Here is a 27,563-nt window from a genome sequence, read left to right as displayed (position 1 = left end):
TGTTTTAATAATAAAAAAAGTGTGTGTGTGTTTCATTTGTATTACATTCTCCATAAGCACAAGCAGACATGAACCAACTGCTAATGTGATACTTAGCAAACAACATTGTGTTATTATTTGTCTTATATTAATTATATTATTAACTTCTTATACTCTAGTGGCATCATTTATCTTCCAAGTATAACTAACTTTCAATATTTTATTATTATTAGTAATAAAAAAAGGGTTTGTTACCTATTTTATATTTATATGTCTTCATAAATATTATGTGGAATTTTTGTGTCATTTTGTTTGGTTAAATATGTATTTTGTATGCGGGTTTTTTTGGGGATGTGGCTTTTTGAAGGTTTTTTGGAATTTTTTATTTTCATGTGATAGCCGTGAAAAAGTATTAGCAGCATTAGAAAAAGTCGCCACTTTTGTAGTGTAACTGATTGTATAATATTCAGCCGTGCCAAATTTTTGCGTGTGCAAATTTTTTATTTTAAAATTTCCAGAGCAAGAAGTTAATCAGAAGTCAACCTCTCCCAATAAATCCTCCTGAGAAAATATATATTTAATGTGCATCATAAGGCTTCCTAAAAAAAAATGTTGTTAACACAAAATCAACTTCTGAATCTGTTATCAAGCAGATTATATTAGCTGTACTAAAATTGTATCAGACCTGTACAATATGATGAAGAAATTTTGTGTTACTTGAAGTAGTTGGAACGTATAAGATTGAATACAAACTGATTTAAAAAGTGATGGCTTAGAAAAAAGTTTTTTTTACATGCTGCTGATATTAAAAATTTGTTTGGTGTAACAGGTTTGTTCTGAGGTTGAGGCTGTGAAGAATTTTTTTTTAGCGGGTGATTTTACTTAAAAAAACCTGATTGGCACTTCTGTAATTACTTTAAGGAATTGAAATATTTTAATTACGTATTTTGTTGGTGATAATAAAGGGGTAACCTACATAGTTGCAGTGGTAATAATTTTGAAATAAAATTTATGATATGACTTAGGTTCATTCATAGAGGTCCAACAGGCTTAGTTGTTTTGAAATATTAATACAACTGTGCATTATTTAAAATATTATTTTATAATATTGCAGATCACTCACTCAGCGGAAAATATAAAAAGCGATTTATTCATATTTTAGGTTATTTGAAATCCACTGAAAATAGGAAAAAATTATGAAAAGTTAACTTGAGAGTTAGACAGGTCTGGATTCAGAAATATCTTTGTCTGATGGAACAAGTTTAATGAAAAAAATTAATTTTAATACAATTAATTTCCAACATCCTATTAATTTTACATCTTACAGAGAATCTGTTTGAATTTAATTTCATATTAATAATACACATTTTTTAATGATTTATTATAGTTGCTTGTATTAAAAAAAAAAACTTGCGTTATTGACAGTTAATGTACTTGAAAATAATAGTAAAAAATGTTAAAAGGGAAAGTTGTCCTAAGATGTGTGAAATAGAAACTATAATCTATTGACTGCGGGTAGCACGTCAGATATTTGGTACTGTTTTCTTTTGTGTAGCTGACTATATACAGAGGATAGTATTGTTGAATTATGAAGTTAAGCATTTACTTGTAAATGACCTGGGAGATCATTAAGTTATACAGTGTTCAGGAAATTTTTTGCTACCTCTCATAAATAAAGTGAGTAAAGAGAACAGTTATTCTAGTAGTATGAGCAACTCCTTATTACAAATAATCAGAAATTTGTAACTCACGCCCATCATTTAAAAATATTTGTTTTCTTCATCAGTTGGTTTTTTACTGGAACTTCCTATTAGGGTGTGTAAGTAATCAGTATAATTTATTTTTACTATATAATTTAGCTTTGATCAAGTTATTACATTAAAAACTAATATGCCAAAAAGTTATCAAGATTTTTTTTTCTTTAATTTATCATTTAATTGTATACAATTATCATTAATTGTATTCTTTAGTTGTACCAGGATTAATACAACTGTCATATGTGTGTGTGTATACCCATATACACTGTTTATATATATATATTTTTTTTTTGCCAAATGATTGTTATAGCTGTTCATATTTTATGATTGTTGACAAATAAAAAAATTCATTGGGCAAAGTATAATAAATATTATCAAAATTCTATACTTTGTAAAAATGTTCATATTTTTTTACTATTAGTATATGGAAAACATATTATTTGGTAACACATTTATAATTCTGTTTTTTAATTGTATTATTTTTTTAGACAGAGTGAATCAAATGATGGCGGAGAGGGGGCTGCCGCTGAAGGTGGAAGTAACAGAAGAAAAAGAGCTCATACTGCAACTATTTCAACCGAGGATTTGCAACCTATTGACGCTATTTGTTCAGGTATTTGACTATTATCTTTTTACCAAAAGAAAAGTTCAATGATAAATTAATGAAAACTAAACTTCTAACATAAATAACAAAAATATATATTCTCTCTCTGTGCATGTGTGTGTATGTGTGTGTGCATGTGCATTGTTAATAAAGAACATTAAAATTAACAATCAATTTTATTTTGATGTATGATTACTTTTAATAACCTATTAAACAAAAACTCTTAACTCTTTTATGACCTTTCTAACAGCATTTAATCAGTTAAAAAATTTTGGTTGACAGTTATAAAAAAAAAATGTTTACACCTAATTTTTTTAATATTTTAATAATTATGTTTTTTTTTTGACGTGACAACGTCTTATAAATCGATGAAAGCTGGCAGCACGCACAAAAAAGCATGACTCATTGTCCCGTTCCGCCTGAGCCAAGCGTGCAAGAGAGAGGCACGATCGGCCTAAGCGTTCAGTTTGTGCCGCATCCATCTCTCTTCCACTCGATTGGCCCATGCGTCCGAATAGAAGAGAGACAGCAGCAGCACACAACTTACACCTACACGTGAACTGTTTTCGTCAACTGTTAATAAAGTAAAGTGAAAAGTTAATGTGGTTTTCATTGTTTATTACACAACAATTGCGGCAATAAAGGTCGACGAATATCTTAAATAAATATCTTAAATTACGGCAATAAAGGTCGACATTGTCTGTCTTTGCAAGACGTTGTCACGCTCAAATCTCGTGCGAAACGTAGTTCCACACAAACCAATTTTTTTTTTTACTAAGATGCTTTTCAAAAGAAGGAAAATGTAATACAAAGCTAATTAAATATAACAGCATGTAGAAGTATTTGCTCTTTACAATTAGTTTATTGTTAATGTCTTGCAAATAAGATTTTAAACATTATATATAATATAATATAAACATTATATATTGTTTATCCAACCAGTTTAACAGTTACTGCAGGGTCTGGTTATATGTAAATAGGTAAGTGCATGTACTGCTACCAGCTTGCCAGGCCTAATGTAGCTGCAGATATAGTGCAATGTAAGTGTAAAATACCAGTAAACACTTAGTCTGCAACAGACTCAGTTCAACCACTTCTGAGATCTGTGGTTAATTGAAACCCAATTACCAAAGAACACCAGTATTAGCAGTCTAGCATTAAAATCCATACAAAAGCAATTCTTTCTACAAGGAGTTCAACCTTACAACTCTTGATTTCAAAAATCAGTTGATTTTGTAATGACGAGTTTAACCACTAGACTAACCCAGTAGGTTTTTAAACAAAAGCAGGTTTTTATAAATATATATATTTCAAATTCTATTGACATTAACCACCTAGTACAGAATATTGAGATTAAAGTAAGTTAATAAGTAAGGTATGTCTTATAAGACATACCTTATTTTATTAAGACAGTAATTTTGCAGGATTTCTTATTCTCAGTCATAATTGAATTCGTTTTATTAAATTACACATTAAATAAAGATAAAATATACCATGCACATGGTGTAATATTCATTACAGTACTGTAGTATTATAATGAAAATTACATTAATTTGTTATATGAGTGCTGCTATCGCTCTTTTTATAAGAATGTTTCTTAATGTCTCTCACATACTGTCTGAAGGTATTACTCCATCACTACACCATGTGCATGTTTTATTTTAGTAACATAGTATATTGTTAATTTTTTAATATCTTTATTTAATATGCAATTTAATAAAATGAATTCAATCATGACAGGATGTAGGATCCTATGGAAGTATTATGATAAAAATTTAGTATATGTCTTATCTCAATGTTCTGTACTAGGTGGTTTATTTTAATAGAGTTTAAAATATAATTTAACAGTACAGAGAAATAATATGAATCTTAAAAAAAGATTAATTTCAATAAAAAATATATATATTTTGTTTTATATATAAACTGATGAATCACCAAGGAATTGCTGGTCAAGCTCACATATAAACAGCACTAGCAACCACATTTTTTTATAATAACCTGTTTTTATACTAAAAAAAAGTTCAAGAATTTTTAAATAGCTGATATGCTTTGATATCTGAAATTTAATCAATATTATTATTTTTGACAATCAGGAATTAGATCAAATGTGAAATTTTTAATATTTGTCATTGTAATGTTTAATATTTATTTATAAATTGCTTTTTTCTTTCTTTTTTTTAGATCGTTTATTAAATATTAAAGATAAAAAATTAAATAAAAATAATTCGGACAAGGAAAAAAGAGTAGTTCTTAATGCAAGTATTAAAGTTAAAACGGACCATAATGTAACATGTACAGTGTACGATTCATCTGGTGAAATAATGGGGAAAAAAGATGAATTCAAGTAAGTCGCCTACAAAATGCAAATTATGAATAATAATGTACCTGCTTTAATAAATATTATAAATAACATTAGTTGTAAGTATGTAATGCTTTCAAAATATAATTAATGTTCACATTTAGAACATCACATTTTCTTCTTTTTAATCTTTTAGAAGTAGATGAATTTTTTTTTTAATAAAGCAAGAACCACCTGCATTTTACCTCTGTAAAAGAAAACTATTATAAAAGGTTTTATTATTTTTCTAATAAAAGGTTGTATTAAAAAAAAATATTTAGTTAACAGGTGTTAACATGAACTTTCACCCTCATCAAATATCAGGTTACTTCATCCACTTCAGCAATGGATAAAATGTATATTGAAACAAATTATATTACTTATTTCCACAAATGATATATAAATTTACAATATTATGCTGAAATACGATGTGCAAAAAAACATTTTTAGTACCAAGTATACTTATTTCAAACACTGAACAAATATAATTAAAATTAAGTTATGTAAATTTTTATCTTAACTGTAGTAGATCAAGTAAATAGAATAATATTCTATTAATATAAAAATTTTATATGAAAAATATGTATCCTCTGTAGTAAAACAAAATTGTGCAACCATTTATAAACTACTGCATTTTTGGGTCAAATTTATAAACTGGATAAATAGATTTATTTTAAAATGTTAAAACAAAGGAGCACATTTTTTGTTGTAGTATAATCACTACCCAATGTTTCAACTTATTAGGGATTGGATTTAAAAATGAATTAGTTGTGTATAAGTAGTTTATCTACAGATGTTAAACTTAAAACAGAGCCTTTAATACTTTATTGGCAAACACATAATAATTTATAGAAGGCTTTAAAAATGATGTCCATCCACTTCTATCCACTTGTCAAATCATTTGACCATATTCTTGGATACTCTTGTTACTGTACCCTGTCGTATTTCCTGAATGGCATTGGCAATGTTTGTCTTCACTTCCTGCAGTGTGTGTAGATTGCTCTTGTAAGCAATCTGTTTTAAATAAGGCCATAGAAAGAAGTCTGGACTTGGGAATCTTGGTGTCCACAATCCTTTAGAAATGATTCTTCCATTGAAAAAATCATGCAGCATCTCCGTAGTAGAGCAGTGTGGTGGCAAGCTGTGCTGTCCTGAGTGTGTAGAGTGTGTGGCTAGTGGTGCTGTCCTGTTGCAACCAGCAGTCACTATCATCTTCTTGCAGTGAGGCTATGAACTGTTGTATAATTTCTTAGTAGACAGTGCCGCCACAATTTTTTCAATAAACAAAGGTCATTTTTCATCGCCTTGAAACCGCACACCATACGTTTATTTTTTGTTGGGTGATGGGGAGATTCTTGTGTGGGTTTTCAGTACAACAGGTCCAGTAGTTCTAACTGTTAATATACTTACCAAGAAGGAACCATACTTCATCTGTGAAAAACATTTGATCTCAAATGCCAATATCGCTTCTAAATTCTTGAACCATTGATAGTAGTGAACTCTATTAAGCATAATCAGCTTTAGTTAACTTATGGAAAATCTGCATTCAGTATGAATAAAATTTCAACTTTCTCCTCACTAGAGTGTAGGTTGAACCTTTCTTTTTCCTGTTTAGCCTCTGGGAATTACCGTTCAGGTATTGCATCAGAGGATGATATGTATGAGTGTAAATGAAGTGCAGTCTTGTACAGTCTCAATTCAACCATTCCCGAGATGTGTGGTTAATTGAAACCCAACCATCAAAGAACACCCGGTATCCACAATCTAGTATTCAAATCCATATAAAAGTAACTGCCTTTACTAGGAGTGTGGGCTGAACCTAGTGAAATGTTCCTTTCCTGACTTAGGCCGATCTCTCACCAGGATTATGATATGATGACAATACCTAGATGCAACATTGCTTCTGAGTCATAGCATATTGTTATAAATGTACACCCTCTCACCAGTACAATGGCTATGCTACTGCGACACAACCTGGTAGTAACCAGTAGTGGGAAACTAAACTTGTTCGACCTCTGTACGACTAGTAACGCAATAACCACGGCGGAAGAAGCTGAAAATGTTGCCTTCGTTTTGGAAGTTGAGAAATATCCTTGGCTGTGTAATTACAACCTGGCTGAGCACTTGCGAAGAGACATAACAGAAAAAGCATGGGCTGCAATTGCACAAGTAAACAAAAACAGTACAGGTAATCAATATAATAATATATACTAATATAAATTTTTATATAATAATATGATCGCAAGAAACATAGTTTCCTTCATTTCAAACAATACTTCCATTGCCAAGTAAGGGATCCTACTTCTGAAATTAAATAATTAGCTATGTGAGTACGTAAAGCCTGTGCAGGTTGTCGCGTATCCTGGGTGTGCGAACGTGTACAATGTAACTAATTATTCAGTCGCTTTCAGTATTCTACATTCAAATTGCTTCAAGGTATCGTAGCAGTAGCATTGCATTGGAGGGAGATCGGCCTTAGACTCTGAAAATATTTATGAGATCTTGTAACTGGCACTTTAATGTTCTGAACGATCTGTGTCATTAAAATTGACCTTTGGCTAGCACGTTTCTAGTTTAACACCGAACCTGTTTCTGAAAAAATTTTTTAACTAACTTCTGAATAACACTTTTCACTGGTATTTCCTTTTCAAATTTCTCCTTGAACTTTCGCTGACAAACAACATGAGATTTCATCTCTAAATAAGTCTCCATCATGAATTCATGTTTTTCAACAGTTAACCACATTTCAACAACACACAATTACACAACCTTGTTCAAAAGCTAATGATCGATAGACCCATATGTTGATAGTCAAATGTGCAGGCAATAAACAGTCCTCCCCACTCCAACGACAGCCATACCAACATCTTTCACTTTTGTTTTACCCATCTCACACCAATATATGCATTTTAATAAAAATATGTGTTTAATTTAAACTATTGAGAGTAGTAGGTCTCTGTAAAGTTTTTATACCTTATATGTTGACGCTGTCTTAATTTGTATATGATTTTAACCTCCACAAACAAACCTAAAATTATATATCTCATAAATTTGCAAGATTCTCATTGTATCTTTTCTATAAATATAATTATAAATTTACTAGCGATTACATATATGAAATTCTGTTGTAATAGTGAGAGAATATATTTGTTATAGTAAATATATTGAAGTAAAGATATCAATTTACTTTATTATGCCTACTGTTGCCAACCCTGCGCTATGGATTTTAGGTTTGCTGCTGCCAATGGGCAATAGGGGGTTCCTGGGTTGTGGGTAGAGTAAAGACAATTTACTTGTTAAGTAAATTTTAAGGAACTACTATAAATAGTAGTCATAGACTGATAGCAGCATCGTGAGTTATGGTGGAATACCATATAAAGGGGAGACTGTACATTTAAAATATCTCTTGCACAGAAGATCACAAGCCTTTGAGGAACAAACAACCACACTGTACTTGCCATAATAACTGGTGGGTATCTGTGGATAAATCATAAAGAAATAATTCCTGAAAGGGAGCAGCAGCCTTTTTAGTAGTTGAGGGTGCTGAACAGATAAGTTTTGATATTTTTTTTTTTTGTCTTCAGTCACTTGACTGGTTTGATGCAGCTCTCCAAGATTCCCTATCTAGTGCTAGTCGTTTCATTTCAGTATACCCTCTACATCCTACATCCCTAACAATTTGTTTTACATATGGCCTGAACAAAAAATTCATCAACATATTTTAGGCTTTATGTACTATACAGCTGTATTTTCCTAGGAAATGTTTGTATCAATTCCTGTGCATTCATTTCCACAATGTTCAGAGAATTTATAAGGTGTATCACATTGTTCAGATATGATGCGGGTCCTTAGTAACACCAATTGGGGAGCCGATCGGTCATATATGTTACGTTATTACTATTCCCTTATTCGTTCCTGTTTAGATTATGGTTGTGTCGCCTACCTTTCAGCTCGTCAAACCGTGCTTAAAATGTTGAATGGTGTACATCATGCTTTTCTTCGGCTTGCCACAGATGTGTTTAGATCAAGCCCTATTGAAAGCTTACTTGTAGACTGTGGAGAGCTTGTACATATCTTGTACATATATATATGGATATCCTTGTACATATCCTAAGTAGCTCCTAGAGCTTACCTAACAGCATGAGTGGACTAAGCGCAGTGTCATACACCACCGGCTTACATGTCCCAACTGCTCACTTGTCATATATTTACTAAATTGAGATAGGTGCACCGTATCAACTACTAAAAATATATATGACATCCATAAATTATACTTAATTCATCTAGAATTCGCTGCTACGCCTAGGTCGCTGAATGCCAACAAGTACCTGTCCACCATATTAAAACACTTGAAGCATTAATTGGCTGGTGGTCAGCCACATATCTCTAGGTTAGCTTCCCACAGCAGTGCAGTAGGAGCCTTTCCCTTAAGTAAACTACTGATATCGGTTGAACAAAGCAACTGCATCAAAGAACTTCCTCATGGTCTGACAATGCAGTTCTCACCATATTGACTCGCCGCTTGTGAGTGGCCAATTTTCCCCTTGACCTCTTAAGTTTTAGGATAGTCCAGTCTCTGTCCCCCCCCTCGCAAGAGCAGGACAGTCAAACATCAGGTGTTCGTTTGACTGGACCTCCCCGCAGATGCACAGCTCATCAGCTGTCAGACAGAACCGAAACAGATATTGGTTCAAATTATGGTTGGTGAACACCTGGGTACCCGTTCCCCTTAAAAATGAACTCGAAGCTTACCATCCCTCCAGATCCCCTATAAACTTGTACAGGGATCTTTCCTTAGTTGTGGTGTCCCATTCCAGCTGCCATGCTTCCATTGCGAGGCTCTGCAGCCTCTTCCACAAGTGGGAGATGGACAACTGAATGAAATTTAGATCTGGTGCATTGTGTTCACCGTTCCGTTCTGGTACTGGCCCGGCCTGAAACCGAATTCCAAATACCTTGGCCTCCCGGCCTCTTCGCAATCTTCACATGGCTGCCTGAACTTTCACCACTAAATCAATTGGGAGAGCCTTTCCCAATATGGTGGTAGCCTCTTTGAAGGTTGTTTTAAAAATATCAGTGCATACAATTAAGGCTTGCACTGGGCACTCCTTAAATTCTGAAGAAGTGCTCTGTTCATATCCAACCTATGCGCCCAAATGGGTGCCGCATAAGAGGTTATGCTTTCGAAGACACTTCGGTACACCATATACATTTGATGGCCAGACAACCAATAGTCCTTCCGAGCAATCCTCCTAAGTCTGTGCATCACTGAGATGGCGTCCGCCAATGTGCAAGTATAATTAAAATAGACAGAGCAGCAACTCAGCACTTGTAAGTTGGTAAAATTAGTTTAGTGTTTATTGTTACATACCCTAAATCCCAGAGCAGTTGTTAAAGACAGCTGCTCTTTATCTGCTGCAGTTACTCTTGATTGTTATGTAAATATTTTCAGATTACATTGGAGAGTGTCCGCTGATGGTACCTTACATGAAGAATTTGTCAATAATCATTCCAAAAGAAGAAGAAAAGAAGGTGGCATATTAGAAGATATGTGTGAGTTATTTAAAATTACACCACTGAACAGAATTCTTTTTCTAATGTACAATTTATGAATGTAATTTTTCTAATGAAAAAAATAAACTGAAGTTGGATTTTGTCAACATCCTTCATTTTTGGAAAATTTCAAAATTCTATCTTCTGAAAAATGTTGGTGTAATAAGAGATATTTGTGTATTACATTTTATGTTTTTATATTATCGTTTTAAACTTTAATGTGGCATTATGAGTATATTTTTTATGGCAATTTAAACGTCACACACTATGAGATTATATCTTTTCAATAAAACATCCAGTAACAAATTTGAACATTTTTGTACTTTAAAATATACTGAAGTGTGTGCATTTTACTCATTTTCATAATATTTCTTTAATTACTAAAACTAGTAATTGCAGTAAAGTGAAATTCAGATAAAGAAATGTAAAAAAAGATAGAGATTTTATTATACCTCTTAAATCTAAATGACGTGGCTAGTTTTTGATGTGTGGGTATGTGTGTGTATGTGCACGTGTATGTGGGTATGGTGAGTTTACTAAAAAAAATTATTTAAGATAATTATACCTTTAATTAAAAAAGCTTATCCATTTTACTTCAGCTAAGATAGGTGACCAAGATAAGACATAGGCTTTTCATATACACAAGCTGTGGAGTTTTAAGAGAAAGGTTAGAAATCACATAAAAAGTCTTTTGTGAGATTTCACGTGAACCTAAAAATCATATTCCTATTTGTTATTTTTGTCTAACCAGATTGACTGAAATTCCTTATAAAATTTAGCATACAGTATTATATCATCCCTCTTTGCCATTAATAATTAAACCTTTACCTCATAGTGAAGTCCTGCACGAGATTCTAGAAAAATTTTCATTTGAAAATATGGATGAGGAAGTAGGGATTATGGAAGATGATAGTTTTTAAAATACAATGCAATGAATGATATCTTGTATATTTCATTTAATTGGAATTCTTTTAGACGATTTTTTTTTTTTGTCTTCAGTCATTTGACTGGTTTGATGCAGCTCTCCAAGATTCCCTATCTAGTGCTAGTCGTTTCATTTCAGTATACCCTCTACATCCTACATCCCCAACAATTTGTTTTACATACTCCAAACGTGGCCTGCCTACACAATTTTTCCCTTCTACCTGTCCTTCCAATATTAAAGCGACTATTCCAGGATGCCTTAGTATGTGGCCTATAAGTCTGTCTCTTCTTTTAACTATATTTTTCCAAATGCTTCTTTCTTCATCTATTTGCCGCAATACCTCTTCATTTGTCACTTTATCCACCCATCTGATTTTTAACATTCTCCTATAGCACCACATTTCAAAAGCTTCTAATCTTTTCTTCTCAGATACTCCGATTGTCCAAGTTTCACTTCCATATAAAGCGACACTCCAAACATACACTTTCAAAAACCTTTTCCTGACATTTAAATTAATTTTTGATGTAAACAAATTATATTTCTTACTGAAGGCTCGTGTAGCTTGTGCTATTCGGCATTTTATATCGCTCCTGCTTCGTCCATCTTTAGTAATTTTACTTCCCAAATAACAAAATTCTTCTACCTCCATAATCTTTTCTCCTCCTATTTTCACATTCAGCGGTCCATCTTTGTTATTTCTACTACATTTCATTACTTTTGTTTTGTTCTTGTTTATTTTCATGCGATAGTTCTTGCGTAGGACTTCATCTATGCCGTTCATTGTTTCTTCTAAATCCTTTTTACTCTCGGCTAGAATTACTATATCATCAGCAAATCGTAGCATCTTTATCTTTTCACCTTGTACTGTTACTCTGAATCTAAATTGTTCTTTAACATCATTAACTGCTAGTTCCATGTAAAGATTAAAAAGTAACGGAGATAGGGAACATCCTTGTCGGACTCCCTTTCTTATTAGGGCTTCTTTCTTATGTTCTTCAATTGTTATTGTTGCTGTTTGGTTCCTGTACATGTTAGCAATTGTTCTTCTATCTCTGTATTTGAACCCTAATTTTTTTAAAATGCCGAACATTTTATTCCAGTCTACGTTATCGAATGCCTTTTCTAGCTCTATAAACGCCAAGTATGTTGGTTTGTTTTTCTTTAATCTTCCTTCTACTATTAATCTGAGGCCTTAAATTGCTTCCCTTGTCCCTATACTTATCCTGAAACCAAATTGGTCTTCTCCTAACACTTCTTCCACTCTCCTCTCAATTCTTCTGTATAAAATTCTAGTTAAGATTTTTGATGCATGACTAGTTAAACTAATTGTTCTGTATTCTTCACATTTATCTGCCCCTGCTTTCTTTGGTATCATAACTATAACACTTTTTTTGAAGTCTGATGGAAATTCCCCATTTTCATAAATATTACACACCAGTTTGTATAATCTATCAATCGCTTCCTCACCTGCACTGCGCAGTAATTCTACAGGTATTCCGTCTATTCCAGGAGCCTTTCTGCCATTTAAATCTTTTAATGCTCTCTTAAATTCAGATCTCAGTATTGTTTCTCCCATTTCATCCTCCTCAACTTCCTCTTCTTCCTCTATAACACCATTTTCTAATTCATTTCCTCCGTATAACTCTTCAATATATTCCACCCATCTATCGACTTTACCTTTCGTATTATATATTGGTGTACCATCTTTCTTTAACACATTATTAGATTTTAATTTATGTACCCCAAAATTTTCCTTAACTTTCCTGTATGCTCCGTCTATTTTACCAGTGTTCATTTCTCTTTCCACTTCTGAACACTTTTCTTTAATCCACTCTTCTTTCACCAGTTTGCACTTCCTGTTTATAGCATTTCTTAATTTCCGATAGTTCCTTTTACTTTCTTCATCACTAGCACTTTTATATTTTCTACGTTCATCCATCAGCTGCAATATATCGTCTGAAACCCAAGGTTTTCTACCGGTTCTCTTTATTCCGCCTAAGTTTGCTTCTGCTGATTTAAGAATTTCCTTTTTAACATTCTCCCATTCTTCTTCTACATTTTCTACCTTATCTTTTTTACTCAGACCTCTTGCGATGTCCTCCTCAAAAATCTTCTTTACCTCCTCTTCCTCAAGCTTCTCTAAATTTCACCGATTCATCTGACACCTTTTCTTCAGGTTTTTAAACCCCAATCTACATTTCATTATCACCAAATTATGGTCGCTATCAATGTCTGCTCCAGGGTAAGTTTTGCAGTCAACGAGTTGATTTCTAAATCTTTGCTTAACCATGATATAATCTATCTGATACCTTCCAGTATCACCTGGCTTTTTCCAAGTGTATATTCTTCTATTATGATTTTTAAATTGGGTGTTGGCAATTACTAAATTATACTTTGTGCAAAATTCTATAAGTCGGTCCCCTCTTTCATTCCTTTTGCCCAGCCCGTATTCACCCACTATATTTCCTTCCTTGCCCTTTCCAATGCTTGCATTCCAATCTCCAACTATTATTAAATTTTCATCTCCTTTTACGTGTTTAATTGCTTCATCAATCTCTTCGTATAAACACTCTACCTCATCATCATCATGGGCGCTTGTAGGCATATAGACGTTAACAATCGTTGTCGGTTTAGGTTTTGATTTTATCCTTATTACAATGATTCTATCGCTGTGCGTTTTGAAATACTCCACTCTCCTCCCTATCTTCTTGTTCATCACGAAACCTACTCCTGTCTGCCCATTATTTGACGCTGAGTTAATTACTCTAAAATCACCTGACCAAAAGTCGCCTTCCTCTTCCCATCGAACCTCACTAATTCCTACTATATCCACATTTGTCCTACCCATTTCCCTTTTTAAATTTTCTAGCCTACCAACCTTTTTCAAGCTTCTAACATTCCACGCTCCGACTCGTAGAATGTTATTTTTTAATTTTCTGGTGACCCCTTCCTTAGTAGTCCCCACCCGGAGATCCAAACGGGGGACTATTTTACCTCCGGAATATTTTACCAAGGAAGGCGCCTCCATTATTGCTATGTGAAAATGCAGAGAGCCACATTTTCTTGGAAAAAAAGCAGCTGTAGTTTTCCATTGCTCTCAGCTGCGCAGTACTCAGAGGACTGAGTGATGTTGATACGGCTGTTTATGTCGTCCTGACTCATGCCCCTAACAACTACTGAAAGAGCTGCTGCCCTCTTTCAGGAATCATTCCTTAGTCTGGCTCTCAACAGATACCTCTCCGATATGGTTGCACCTTCGGTCCAGCTACTCTGTATCCCTGAGCACTCAAGCCCCCTCACCAACGGCAAGGTCTCATGATTCATAGAGGAGGTTTTAGACGATATCACCACATAAGCTTGAAGCTTGTGTGTGGGTTATGCAAATTGAATTTTGTAGGGTATGAAAAATACCATGCCTGACCAGGATTTGAACCTGGGACCTCCGTGTGAAAGGCTGAGACGCTACTACTCTGCCACAGAGATCAGTTTGATTACAAATTTAAACACAAAAATCAAGCTCAACTATTTGAATCAAGATGCAAGACTGGAATATACTAAAGTATTTAAAAAATTTCAGTATTTTGTAACCAACAGAAAGAGTTTTCTTAGCATCAATGATCTTATTCTGCAATTCGGGCAAGCTGATAAAACTTAGTGGAGGCATCTTTTTTGTAGGTTTGTCTAATTGCAGTTTGAAAGTGGTTGTGTTTCAGGATGGAAATATATTATCCCTCTACACCAGTCAGTTTGGCTATGAATCTGAAACGAGACTTACAGTGTCATAAAAGCAGTTATTGAAACAATAAATTATAGAAAGTATGTATGGAGAGTGTGTGTGTGTGTGTGTGTGTGAGAATTTAAAAGTAATAGCTCTTTTGTTAGCTACTTAGTTAGAATGCACTAAGAACTGTTACTTTATTTAAGATTGGAATAAATTGGCTCAGGATCAATATTATGTTGAGAAGTAGTGGAAGAAGTGAGATGATCTAACTGGATAAAAAATGTTACCCATGAGCTCCTACTTAAAACTGAAAGAATATATTTTTCTGACCCTTCACATCAAATTGAGATTAATTAAAATTATTTATCATCGTGAAGGACAGTCATGTTTTCCATAAACTAAAATTTGCAAACATGAGCGAAAGAAAGCATAAAAAAGATCTAATCAGGAACTGATCAAAAAAGATTGATTAAATGATGCAGAGCTTGCTGATTGGACAGTACTTAAACAATCAAAGGTTTTCTAGTTGTTAATAACAAAAAACTTTTCAGGAAGTTGTGAATAAGTTTATTAATTCACACAGAGCAGTGGATGTAATACTTTACAGAAACCCTCATTTCTTTCATTCAAATCTGGATATCTTTCCATCAAACTTTGAAACTGTGAGTGATGAACATTTCCACGCTATAGTATTTCAGTGATAAAAAACCACTACAAAGATAAATTGATTGATAATATGTCAGCATTATTACTGTTAGATATTAATTCATGATTTATGTGAAGCTATTAAAAGTATCTATTAGGATGTTTTACTGTAAGTATAAGCCATTATTTAATAATTGTCAGCGTATCATTTCTTTTAATCAGAGATATTATGATTACAGATCTGCAATCTGGCTGAAAAAGCACTGTAGAAAAAGCTCTATTTATATATTAATATTAGTATTATTTATAAAGATTAATTTAGTTGTGATAGTGTTTTCTTTATTTCAAACAGCATTTATATATTTATTTTTGTCATTTGAATTTATTAATTTTTTTTTTATAAATAGGTGAGATGGAAGCAGATATATCAGATAGTCCTGCTGATGTTGATCTCACTTGTGGCATCGATAATGATTTTCATATAAGTAATGAAAACATTTTCCCAACACCTCCTGAAAATAGTGAAGATGTGCCTATTTCTGAATGTATTGCTGAAAATGAATTTGAAGCTGGTGCTCAAAGAATGTAAGGATTTTCAATTATAATCCATAGTGTTGTATAATACATATATTTTTATGCTGTATTTTATTATAACCGTGTATATATATATATATAAATGAATGTTTGTTTGTCCTGTATGCATTCCTATACCATTCATCCGAATGTGATGAAACTTTTCTGAGTTGTTGTGCGCACGCCCGTGAAGGTTTCTGAATAGTTTAGACCCGCTACGTGGCACAGGAGTCAAGATATTTCAAAAAAATTTATTTATGGTCCAATTTGGTTTCTATTCAGAATATCTATTAAATACATGAAAATAAATATTTTTTCAAAAAAGGGATCTACTAGGTGGGACTGGGGTTGAGATATTTCAGAAAATTGTATTTATGGTCCGATTAGGCTCATATTCAGAATATATATATATTAATTACATGAAAAGAAATATTTTTGCAAAAAATGGACTTGCTTGGTAGCACCGGGATCATGATATTTCAAAAAATTGTATTTATGGTCCGATTAGGCTCATATTCAGAATATATATATATTAATTACATGAAAAGAAATATTTTTGCAAAAAATGGACTTGCTTGGTAGCACCGGGATCATGATATTTCAAAAAATTGAATTTATGGTCTGATTTGGCTCATACTCTGAATATACAACAGTTAGGTAAAAAGAAATATTTTTGTGAAAAAGGGAAGAATTGAAAAAAGGGAAGGTTAAATAAATTTTGTGATGTTCTGTAATGTTCAGTTTTTTAATGTTTTATCAAACCTTCATTGTGTTTGTTTAATATATATATATATATATATATACTCAACTCTAGCAATAATGAAGCATTACCAGGCCAGCTAGTTTAGAATAAAATTATATTTTCTATAGTAAAATTACTTGTTCACCATGGTGTGTTACACTGCATAAATATATTTTTTTTAATGTTTATATAATGAAATCATAATCCTTAGATTGAGTGACTAAAATCAGTTGACATTGATTCAATTCTAATACAATAAAAAATTCTTGTTTTCTAATACATCATTTTGTAGCCACCACTAATGTTTTTATGGTAACCTCTTGGTTTGAAAAACTAATGCTTATGCTAAATCCAGTATAATCACACTTAATTTTACTTCTTCACCGAACGGCCATAAATCATTGATTCTAATAGCTGAGAGCGTTATAAAAACATAATTCAAATAGTGGCTGATATCCATATGTTTCTTTGTCTTGTTTATAATAAATTCCTTTTTCTGCAAAACGTTAGTAATAAAGTAACTTCATCATGTTAGTCCATTACGTACTGAAAGAATCTCATGAAAACATGAAATTTTATGATTGTTATGGCTACTTGTATCATGTTTTGCTCAGTAATTCTGAACAAAATCATTGCTTTGCCATAGCATCCATGTGTTACTGGTAGTGATGCTCAGTAATCTCATGAAATATTTTCCATCTCTGTCCGTTAAGGAATTTGGATACTTTTTCCATATTTTTATATCTTGAGTGTTACTTTTTTAAGGCTTCTCTTCTTATAAAAAAAAAAGTCTTATAAAAAATTACAGTAATTATTTCTTATTGTAAAAATATTTTATCAGTTTATTTTATTCTAAAATCAGACATTACTTTAGTAGGTAATAGTAAATATAACAATCAAAAAAGTATACATTCAAATTGGTAACTTCTGAACATAAATATTGCTATAAAATCAATTTTTATTGCATTTTATCATCATAAAATTAATTTATACAGCTATAATTAAGAACTATGACTTGATATTATACTAATGGATTTTTATTATAATATTTAAAGGGCACGTAAAGAAAATATAGTTAATTTAGAAGATATCAAGAAAAAAGCATGGGAACCTGTTGCATTTGATGTAAATATGCCTGAAAAAGTTGCAAGAAAAAAAAATGTAGTTAAAGTTCCTGAGGCACTTCAAGAATCTGCAAAAACAGGAAGAGAGGTAATCATTCATTTCAGTTTGTAAGTTTTAATTTTAATTTTGGTTCGTTAAATGGTCTTTATTTTAAAATTAGTTGCAATGAAGAATTAAAGCAGTGAAAGTGTTGTTTTTATGATGTAAAGTTGAGAAAATTTATATGTGAGATGCTGTCTAAAATTTCCAAGAAATTTCACAGTAAAATTAATCTGTTTTAGAATTGCAGTGAAACCTTAATTTGAAATTCAGTCTGACCTTTCTCTTTGAAAAATCATCCTTAATTTGAATTAAATTAGGAGAATAATTCAAAACATTTCAAATGCTTGTGAAAAAAATGTTTACTTTCAACTGAACATTTTTATGTGTTAGTATTTTTAGAAATATGTGAACAAGTAGTTATGCGTATGCATTTGATTTGAAGTATAGTTAAGTATACTGCTGTTCATGTCTCATGTGCTTGCTTGCAATTTGTTTATTCTTAAAGTGTTTATTCATTTTAACTTTAGTTTTCTACAAAAGCTTACTCTTTCTAGGATAAATCTAATTCTCTACAAAATCAGAAGCAGTTTTTATTTTAATGCTTCATGACATGCACATCTTTTCATGATTTAAAACGTCTTCTTTTCAACAAGATGTTCACGGTGTTGCACAGATTTCCCTGTACTGTCTAGTCCTTGTCTATCTTTATCATACTTCTCTTGACAGTTCAAAATTTGATATTTGTTTTTCAGACTGTCAGTTCATGTTTTTAACAGATTGAACATATCTTCCTCGCATTGTTGTCAGTCATTATTACCATTTTGCTCTCCATTTTTATATTATCCAACAGCTGAAATATTTGATTGTCATTTTTCTCAATTTTCCACAGCCGTTTATTAAAATCGATTGATCTGGTATAATTGGTATTTTTCACTGTTCACCCAGTCTTAACATTTTTATGTATCTGGTTAACTTGGAATTATTTATTAGTCTATACAATCCACTTTTATGTGGTTTGCAGTATGATTGAATTTTGAAACCATCTTTCATAGAGATGTTCCAAAATCTGATGTAACGTTTTCTAAATTCTCTATTGTTTTTTTTTTTTTTTTTTTTATTGGTTTATCATGAATTTTTATATTCAAGAATATTCCTAAGTCATGCCAAAATTCTTCACAATTCTCTTTCTCTATAATATAAACATCCAGTATTCAAATTTTATACCATTGGATAATGAAAATGTTTGTTTGCCTAAGATATGTTTGTTCCCTTATACGTTATTAAAAATTGATCCTCTTAATTAAAAAGAAATCTCGGATGAGGAAATTAATTTGACATATTTTTACTTCCTTGTACAAATTAAAGGAAGTATTGTAATGGTGAAAAACTTTGGTTTTTAGATTCCAATGGAAATATCCATGAATCCATTTTGACTAGTTTTGGTGTGATGTCTATATATATATGTATGTATGCATAACTCAAAAACAGTTAGGATGTTGAAATTTTGGATTTAGGACTGTTGTAACATCTAGTTGCACCTCTCCTTTTGATTGCAATCAACTGAACCAAAAGTGTTTAAAAAAGCCGAAAAAATTTGGATTTTTTGGACTTTTAACTTCAGTATTAAGCCTTCATTGAGAGCTTTTCAACAATATATCATAAGTGATACTTATTTTCATTGGTTCCTGAGTTACAGCCGAATAAAATTTTAATTAATGAAATATTTTGATCTTACAAGGGCACATCGGTTTGAATCAGACTTCATCTCTTTTTTAACTTTTTTTTTAATTTAAGTATATTGATTTATTAAATTATTAACCTTCGATTGTAAAAAAAAGTTTCGCGATAAATAATAATTCAATAATAACAATAAAAAAAAAGAAAAATATTAGAAGTTGTTAATGAAATAAAAGTTTATCAATTTTTATTTTTTTTAAATGTGTATATGTAATTTTATTTTTTTAATTTCTAAGGGTTTGGCATGACTGTTTCAGATCCGTTGCCACAAAGTGCATTTCATTTTATGAGTTTTTCTTTCTTGACATGTTCAAGTAATAATAAGATCCAAGTAGATAGATAAGACTAAGTTAATTTAATTTGTTTATAAGTAATTAATTTTATTTCTAGTAATTACCTATACTTTATTTTATGTAGTAATGCATTATTTTTTACTTTGATATTTTTTCTGCTGTTATGTCCTTTGTACTTTAAGAATGGTTTTGAATTTTTAATTATGTACTATACTATCGTATCTTTATATGCATCATTTTGTGTAGCTCTTGTACATTATGAACTTTAAAGTGCTCTGCGAACTTGTTTTTCAAAATTTTTTTATTATATTTGTACAATACGTATAAAACTTGTTAGCAGAAAAAATATACAATTCAGTATTTTATAAATTTCAGTAAATTCATTACCAGTTTTTCATTCAACTTTTGGTTTATTCAACCTCTAAAATTGAAACTTTGCTAATTAAAAAAAATTGTTCATTTGATTTTGAGAGGTTTGAATAGTTATTCTGGCATTGGCAGAACCATAAATATAACATGGAAGGGCCAAATTTATTAGATGTGCAATTAGAAAATTATATATTTCATGTTGATTCATAATACATCTTTTCACATCTGTTCTCTGACCAGTTTAGAGACAAATATGAACGTCATAATAAAATTGAAAAGCAAGCTTATGTAAAATTGATATAATTGGGCAGGTTCGATAAAATTTATTCTATTTTCTACTTTCTTATAATATTTAAGGAATAATTTTACAAAGCTTTATTATAATTATTTATTTATTTTGAGTTAAGCAAGTATAAAATATAAATGACATTTAATTTTTTTTTTATCTGTTAAACTTTATTTGTTAAGGTATGTACTGTAGTGTAATACATTTAAAAAGTATGTGGTTTGATGCCAAAGCCGTTATATAACCATGGTTAAATATCAAACCATAAACTGTAATATATACTTGCTTATCTTGGCTGTAATCTATCATGAACCTCCAGTTTTCTATCTAACAACCCTCCCGTCCTCTTTCTATAACTTTTTAAATCCTCAACAACCGTACCCGACCAGGCCATCTCCTTGGCCTTCCTCTTCTTATCCTAATCATCTCCAGTAAAGATCTGCTTGAATCCAACTAATTTACGAGGAATATTTAAAGTAAAAACCGCTGGGAGATTTCTGTCCTAAGGTTGGTGAGTTTGTGTCATTCATGGCAATGCTAGTAATGTACACACAGCATTGTTGTCTGTAAGTTGTCACGTTACAGTACCTTTGATTATGTATAAGTTATTACATTATAAAATGAATAGGAAAATCAATGTCGCCGCTGACTGAAATACGTGGAGTCATTTGTTTTTTAAACCATCAAAATGTTAAGCCAGCTGAAATCCATAGGCAGTTGGTTGCCATGTACAGTGATAATGTAATGAGTGAAAGAAACATTTGAAAAGTGTGTGAAAGGTTTAGAAATAACAGAATTAATGTGCATGATGAAGAATGTTTGGGGAGGCTCTCGATAATGACCGAGGACTTATTGAAATGCGTTGATAAAGTCAGACAAGATCGTTGCTCAGCAATTTCCGACCTAGCCCTTCTTTTTCCTGATGTTTCAAGAGCTGTTATTGGTCGCATTATTCATGACCATTTAGGCTTAAGAAAGGTTTGTGCACATTGGGTGCTGCATGTCTTAACAGAACATCACAAAAAAATCCGAATGGGATCTGGTTTGGAATTTTTGATGCGCTACACAGAAAAAAGTGATGAGTTCCTTAATTCAATTATTACTTGCGATGAAACATGGATTTCATATTACATGCCAGGTAGGAAATGGCAGTCAAGTGAATGGCATCATCCTCAATCAGCTACCAGAATTTGTCTGAAATTTTGCGTTAAAAATGGAATTAAGTGCAGCGAAGCGTTTAAAACATTAAGGCATTTGGCAATGACATTATGTTACAATTGCTAATTTATGAGTGGTTGGTACAAACACTTTCAAGAAGACATTAAACATGTTGCAAGGTGCGGGCATCCTAGCAGATCAGTCACTGATGAAAATGTCAAAAAGTTAGAGGTTTTGCCTGCTAATCACAAACTCACCTTTAGAGAGGTTGCTGAAGAAATAAGAATTTCATACAGCTCATGCGAAGTGATTTTTACTAATGTTTTGAACATGAAATGGGTGGCAGCCATATTTGTTCTGACAATGCTAAATTTTCAACAAAAATAGCATCATGTAATCTCGCTGATCAAATGCTTACTGATGTTGCTAATGACCTAGACTTGCTCAAACACATCATAAATAGTTGCAAAATGTGGATGTATGGCTATTAAGTCAAGACAAAGGCTCAACTGTCTGAGGAGCCAAAAGTAAAAATGCATGTCAAGTCTGGTCAAATATGTAGGTCCTTCTTACTTTTCTTCGAACTACAATTACATTGTAGTTGAATCATAAATTCCTATCGCAAGGTTACACTGTCTGCAAGGAAAAATTGACAAACTTGATTTTGCACCACAATGTACTGGCGCTTACTACTTTACTTATCCAACAGTTCTTGGTGAATCATAACACTGTTGTAATGCCGCAACCACTGTATTCTCTAGACATGACTCTCTGTGACTTTTTCTTATTTCCCAAACTTAAAAGGACACTAAAGGGGCAATGTTTTTCAACAATAAATGTGATAAAGGCAATACTTAAAGATGCGTTTCACCAGTGTTTTACAAACTGGAAGCTTTGTTGGCAAGTGTCAAGTACATCACTGTGGGACTACTTTAAAGGGGATAAGATAAACATTGAAGATTGAGTAAATACAGGATAAACATTGAAGAAGATTGACAAAATACTTTCTAAGAAAATGAAAGATTCTTGTTACTTTTTGATCAAGCCTCATATACTCATTACATTTGTGAGTATGTGTGTACTATGCACGAAAAGCATTTGTATAAAAATTTACTCTGTACTGGGTTGTTTGTACTATAAATATCAGAAAAATGTAAATTTTTAAAAGTATTAATGTATTTCTTGTATTTTTACTTAATTACATTCATATTGTGTAACTTAATTGATTTCATATTGTGTAATGTATCATAATGTAATTGTGAAGAAATAATTATTTAGCACTTTTCATCAGTATCTTAAGTACACCTAGTTGGTCCTTATTTACAGGTGATGGTGTTCCATGATCTGTTCAAGATTGTGAGCAAATTGTGTTTTCTGTGTTGTAACAGAAATGTCTCTGTTAAATGGATCTTTAAAAAAAATTATATCATTATTTCTGTTTATCTGAATTTCAGAACAGGAAACGCAAAAGAACAGAATTAGAAATAGAAGTTAATTCATATTTAACAATTAATCTACTTATTGACAAACATTTAAAAGCTGACAGATCAAATAAATATCTTCAAGCATATGAATTATTAAAAATCATATTTAATGAAAACCAACTAAAAAGACAAGTTCTTCTTAGACGAAATAAAGCATATCAGGGTATGTTTTTTTTTCTTATTTGTATTATGTAAAAAATAAAATAATGAACATTACTGATTGTAAAATATGAATATTTATTGAAATTTTAAGTTATATTTTGATTTCTCTAAATTCTTTTCAAACAGTTACATAAAAATTTTTGAGTATTTATATTCCCAATAACTCTCAAAATTTTACAATGCATTTTCTTTTTAAAATTTTTTACGTTTATCTATCATTTTAAGTACACTATTAAACAGCACATAGTGATATTGTATTTCACATTATCCTTATTTTATGTTTTTAATGGTAATCATGTATTTTTTTTGTATTAGCTATTGATTATCTACTCTACTGTATCTTATGTCAGTGCTTCCTAAACTTTTCCAAGCCACGACACCCTTTTTCAATTAAAAGTTTTCATAGTGCCCTACCCTAAATAAAAGTATGACTACTCATAAGTAAGATATAAAAATAAATAAAACTATTGTATCTTCATTTTTATTTTTTTATTTTTATTTTATTAACATTAAATTAATAATTATAAATGTCTTGGTTCAATTAATTATGAAGCTACAATATTTCACGGCACCCCTGTGAAGAGGCTTCAGTTCTCTGGGGCCCCACAGCACACAGTTTGGGAATCACTATCTTAGATAATAATCATTATAATACTCATGAAATTCTATTAATTAATTTTAACATTTAGATGTTATTATAAGTGCAATATAAATTAACTGATGGATTTGCTATATTGCTATGCTGTCAAAAAAAAAAAAAATTGTAAATAATCATCAATTTTTTCTACATAAAATATATAAAACAATACTTGTATATCATTTTCTGTAAAATAAAGATTTTATAGCTATTAAAGAATCAGTTGATGGTAATAAAGATATAATATTTTAACATATTTTCATCTAACCCTTATTAATCGCTCTGTGAGAACCATTTCAATTAAATAATCTTGAAAATGACCGAGACTTCTATATTTGCAAAAAAGTGCATTCTAGGATGTGATGGGTGTTTTATAATAAATTTTGTATCATCTATACAAAATATTTATAATTTAACTACAATAGTCGAAATTGAAATATAAAGATAAATAGTTTATTATCTGCCATAGATTGCAGTAGCAATAGAATAGTTTATATTTTATTTATATCAGTGACCAAGTTGGTAAACATACCTCTTTATAACATTGTAAATTACTCCTATATTTTTAATTTGATTCCACATTAAAACTTTTGATGAAGGAGAGCTGCAAAATAACTAAATGTGAAATAAAAAATAAAATATTAAGTGAATAAAGTTAATTTAATAATATTATTTTCTGCTAGGATGTAATTTGCTAAATTATTTTTTCTTATTGCTTAAGTACTTGCTTTATCCATTTCTAGACCATACAGGTAGGGAATATGTATATCATTTGTTGTGTGTAAACGTTTTTCCTTCTTACATCTTTAATGATTTTGGTGTTTTTGAAAAAGAAAATTAATGTGAATATTAGAATGTTGAGAATAGTCTGTAGGGTAACAAACAAAAAACAGCTTGTAGAGTAAATCTTATCAAAAGCAGGTGAAACTTTAATAAACCATATTTAGATTTTGTACTATACCACTATTGTATAAACTTTTAACAGGAACTATAATTTCAAGTAGACAATAATCTCAAGCATAATGCAAGGGTCATACAATAATTAAAAATACAAGATTTTTTGAAGGTAAAGTGGTTTATTCAATCAATGTCACTTTATTCCTCTTTTCCACATAATCTCTAGCAAAATTAATATACTTGTCTAATCTCTAAATCAGCTTATTTATGCTTGTTAAAAAGAAATCTTTCTTGATGTTACAGCCAGTTTAGCACACTTTCTTTTATGTTGTCATTGCCATTAAACATCTTACCATGTAGCGCCTCTGGATCAAATAAGCCAAAATTCAATAGAGCCAATTAAGGATTGTATTGAGGGTGAAGTAGTACTTCTCATTGCAGTTTGTCAATAGTTTTTCGAGTTACCTTAGCTACATGAGAGGCCAGCTGTTATGAAGCAGAATGATATCTTTGGACTGAGATCCAGGGTGTTTTTTCAGCATTGCTGGCTTTACTTTGTTGAAAAGCATATCACATTGTATACACTTCTTATTGACTGCTGATCTTTTAGAAAATCAACAAAAATTGGGCCTTTTGCATTCCAGAAGATTGTCATCTTGATTTTTCCTGGTGATGTTTGGGTTCAACATTTTTTCTTGATAGGTGAACTCTTGTGCTTCAACTCCATGTTCTGTGTTTTTGATTCTGAGTCATAATGGTAAATCCATGTTTCATCACAGATTAGAATACTGTACAAAAAAATCATCACCTTCCTGCTGATACTATTGTTTCAGCTCTGTGCACATGCTAAGTCTTATCTTCTTATGCTGATCTGTCAACTCTCTTGGAACCCATCTTGTGCTTGTTTTACAGTACTTGAGCTTGTTGGTGATAATTTTATGAACTGTATGCACAAGTACTTATAATTATTCAGCTATAATTTCTGTTGTAATCCGTTGGTCTTCTTGGATGAGAGAATCTATGCGAGTTTGGATGTCCAGAACTGTGCTCATCCGTCACTGTAGTTCAGCTGTTTTAAAATTTTTCTATCTGCTTGTAAAATTTTCTGCAGTTTCGTACAAATTTGTCCATGTTGTTAGGTCATGAGTAAATGTTAACTGGTTTTTCACTTTCAGAAAGAAAAAAATGTATCACTGCACGCAGTTCAACTAATTTGCTCAAGAAAGCTCACTGTGATAAAATGAGATGTTGAGGTTATAAGCAAAACACAATTACTTAAACAATTGGTCAAAAGTCATAACACAGTTACCAACTCTTATTCTGTTGAAAGTATCATAACCCTCTTAAGTAGTTTTTCCTCCACAGCTATTTGCCTTTAATTATTAAATGACCCTCTGTGGTATACAAGAAACTGGTATAACATTACTTTACCTGTATGGCACACAAAGTACATGTTTTAGACACCATTTATTTAAATATTCATTTTATTTTGTTTTTAAATAAATAATTTTTAATACAAACTATTATATTTTTATACATATGAAACTCAATAAACACTAAAATCAACTTCTAAATTCAATATGTAAATAAAACTACAATTTTATTTTTAATTGATAAATAAAATATAAATTTTTAATTTGATTGATGATTGTAGAACTGTATACCAGCTGATGCAAAACCAATTTTGGTGTTAGTTTTTTGAGTTTATCTGTTACTGTATTTTGGTGGTTGGATTTTCAATTAATTTTTAATATATATATATATATTTTACTTTATTGAAATTAATCTTTTTTAAGATTTATATTATTCCTCTGTACTGTTAAATTCTATTAAGTAAACCACCCAGTACAGAATGTTGAGATAAAACATATCTTACCTTAATATTCGTAAGAGTGTTTTCGTGAGATCCCACATCCTCAGAAATGATTAAAATAATTCCGTTATTGCATTATAAAAATAAAAATTCTAAAATAATGATAATTGTATATTAATTTACATGAATGCAGTAATTTACATCTGTGCAGTTTTTATAAGAACATCTCTCTCAAACACTGTCAATTTTTTAAAATATTTATATATGTAATATTTTTCTAATATTTAATTTTGTCATCTTTATGACAAAAATTAGAAGTATTCGTTTCTAATAGTTCTAAATTTGTGTTAATATCAGAAATGTTTATTGTTTATATCAGTTAATTTAGGACCAATCAGTTCAGAAGGATATAATTTAGAATGATATTTTAAATTATTATAATTAAAAATTAATCAGATTTTTTTATTAAACTTTTTGTTACTTGTAGAAAAGATTATATAATTTTGAAGTGATTGCCCTAAATTAACTGGACTACCAAAAATTCATAAATTAAACATCCCAATGCAACCTTTAATAAGTTTTAAATCTGTCCCCTGTTATATTATATCCAAAATAATAGACAACATTCTTAGGAATAAAATGAATTTACCTAATATATGTAATATAAAAAATGGTTATAAACTAATAAATAAATTAAATAGCTTAAATATAAATTAAGACACT

General features: G+C 31.0%; 1 protein-coding gene across 2 annotated transcripts in view; it reads left to right on the top strand.

Moving 5' to 3' along the window:
- The window catches only part of LOC142328018 (condensin-2 complex subunit H2-like), a 76,967-nt gene that overhangs the window by 32,358 nt on the left and 17,046 nt on the right, over positions 1-27,563 (top strand). For both annotated transcript variants that reach the window (XM_075371459.1, XM_075371458.1), the window contains 6 exons: positions 2,225-2,349; positions 4,522-4,684; positions 10,131-10,231; positions 15,930-16,107; positions 17,893-18,049; positions 23,302-23,494. In XM_075371459.1, coding sequence (XP_075227574.1) covers positions 2,225-2,349; positions 4,522-4,684; positions 10,131-10,231; positions 15,930-16,107; positions 17,893-18,049; positions 23,302-23,494 — 917 coding nt within the window. The remainder of the gene's footprint in view (positions 1-2,224; positions 2,350-4,521; positions 4,685-10,130; positions 10,232-15,929; positions 16,108-17,892; positions 18,050-23,301; positions 23,495-27,563) is intronic.

Source organism: Lycorma delicatula, chromosome 7 (genome assembly GCF_047948215.1).
Source record: "Lycorma delicatula isolate Av1 chromosome 7, ASM4794821v1, whole genome shotgun sequence".
In the NCBI taxonomy this organism is placed as follows: Eukaryota; Metazoa; Arthropoda; class Insecta; order Hemiptera; family Fulgoridae; genus Lycorma; species Lycorma delicatula.
The sequence above is the reverse complement of the archived record's forward strand: the minus strand, read 5'-3'. Positions and strand labels throughout refer to the sequence as shown.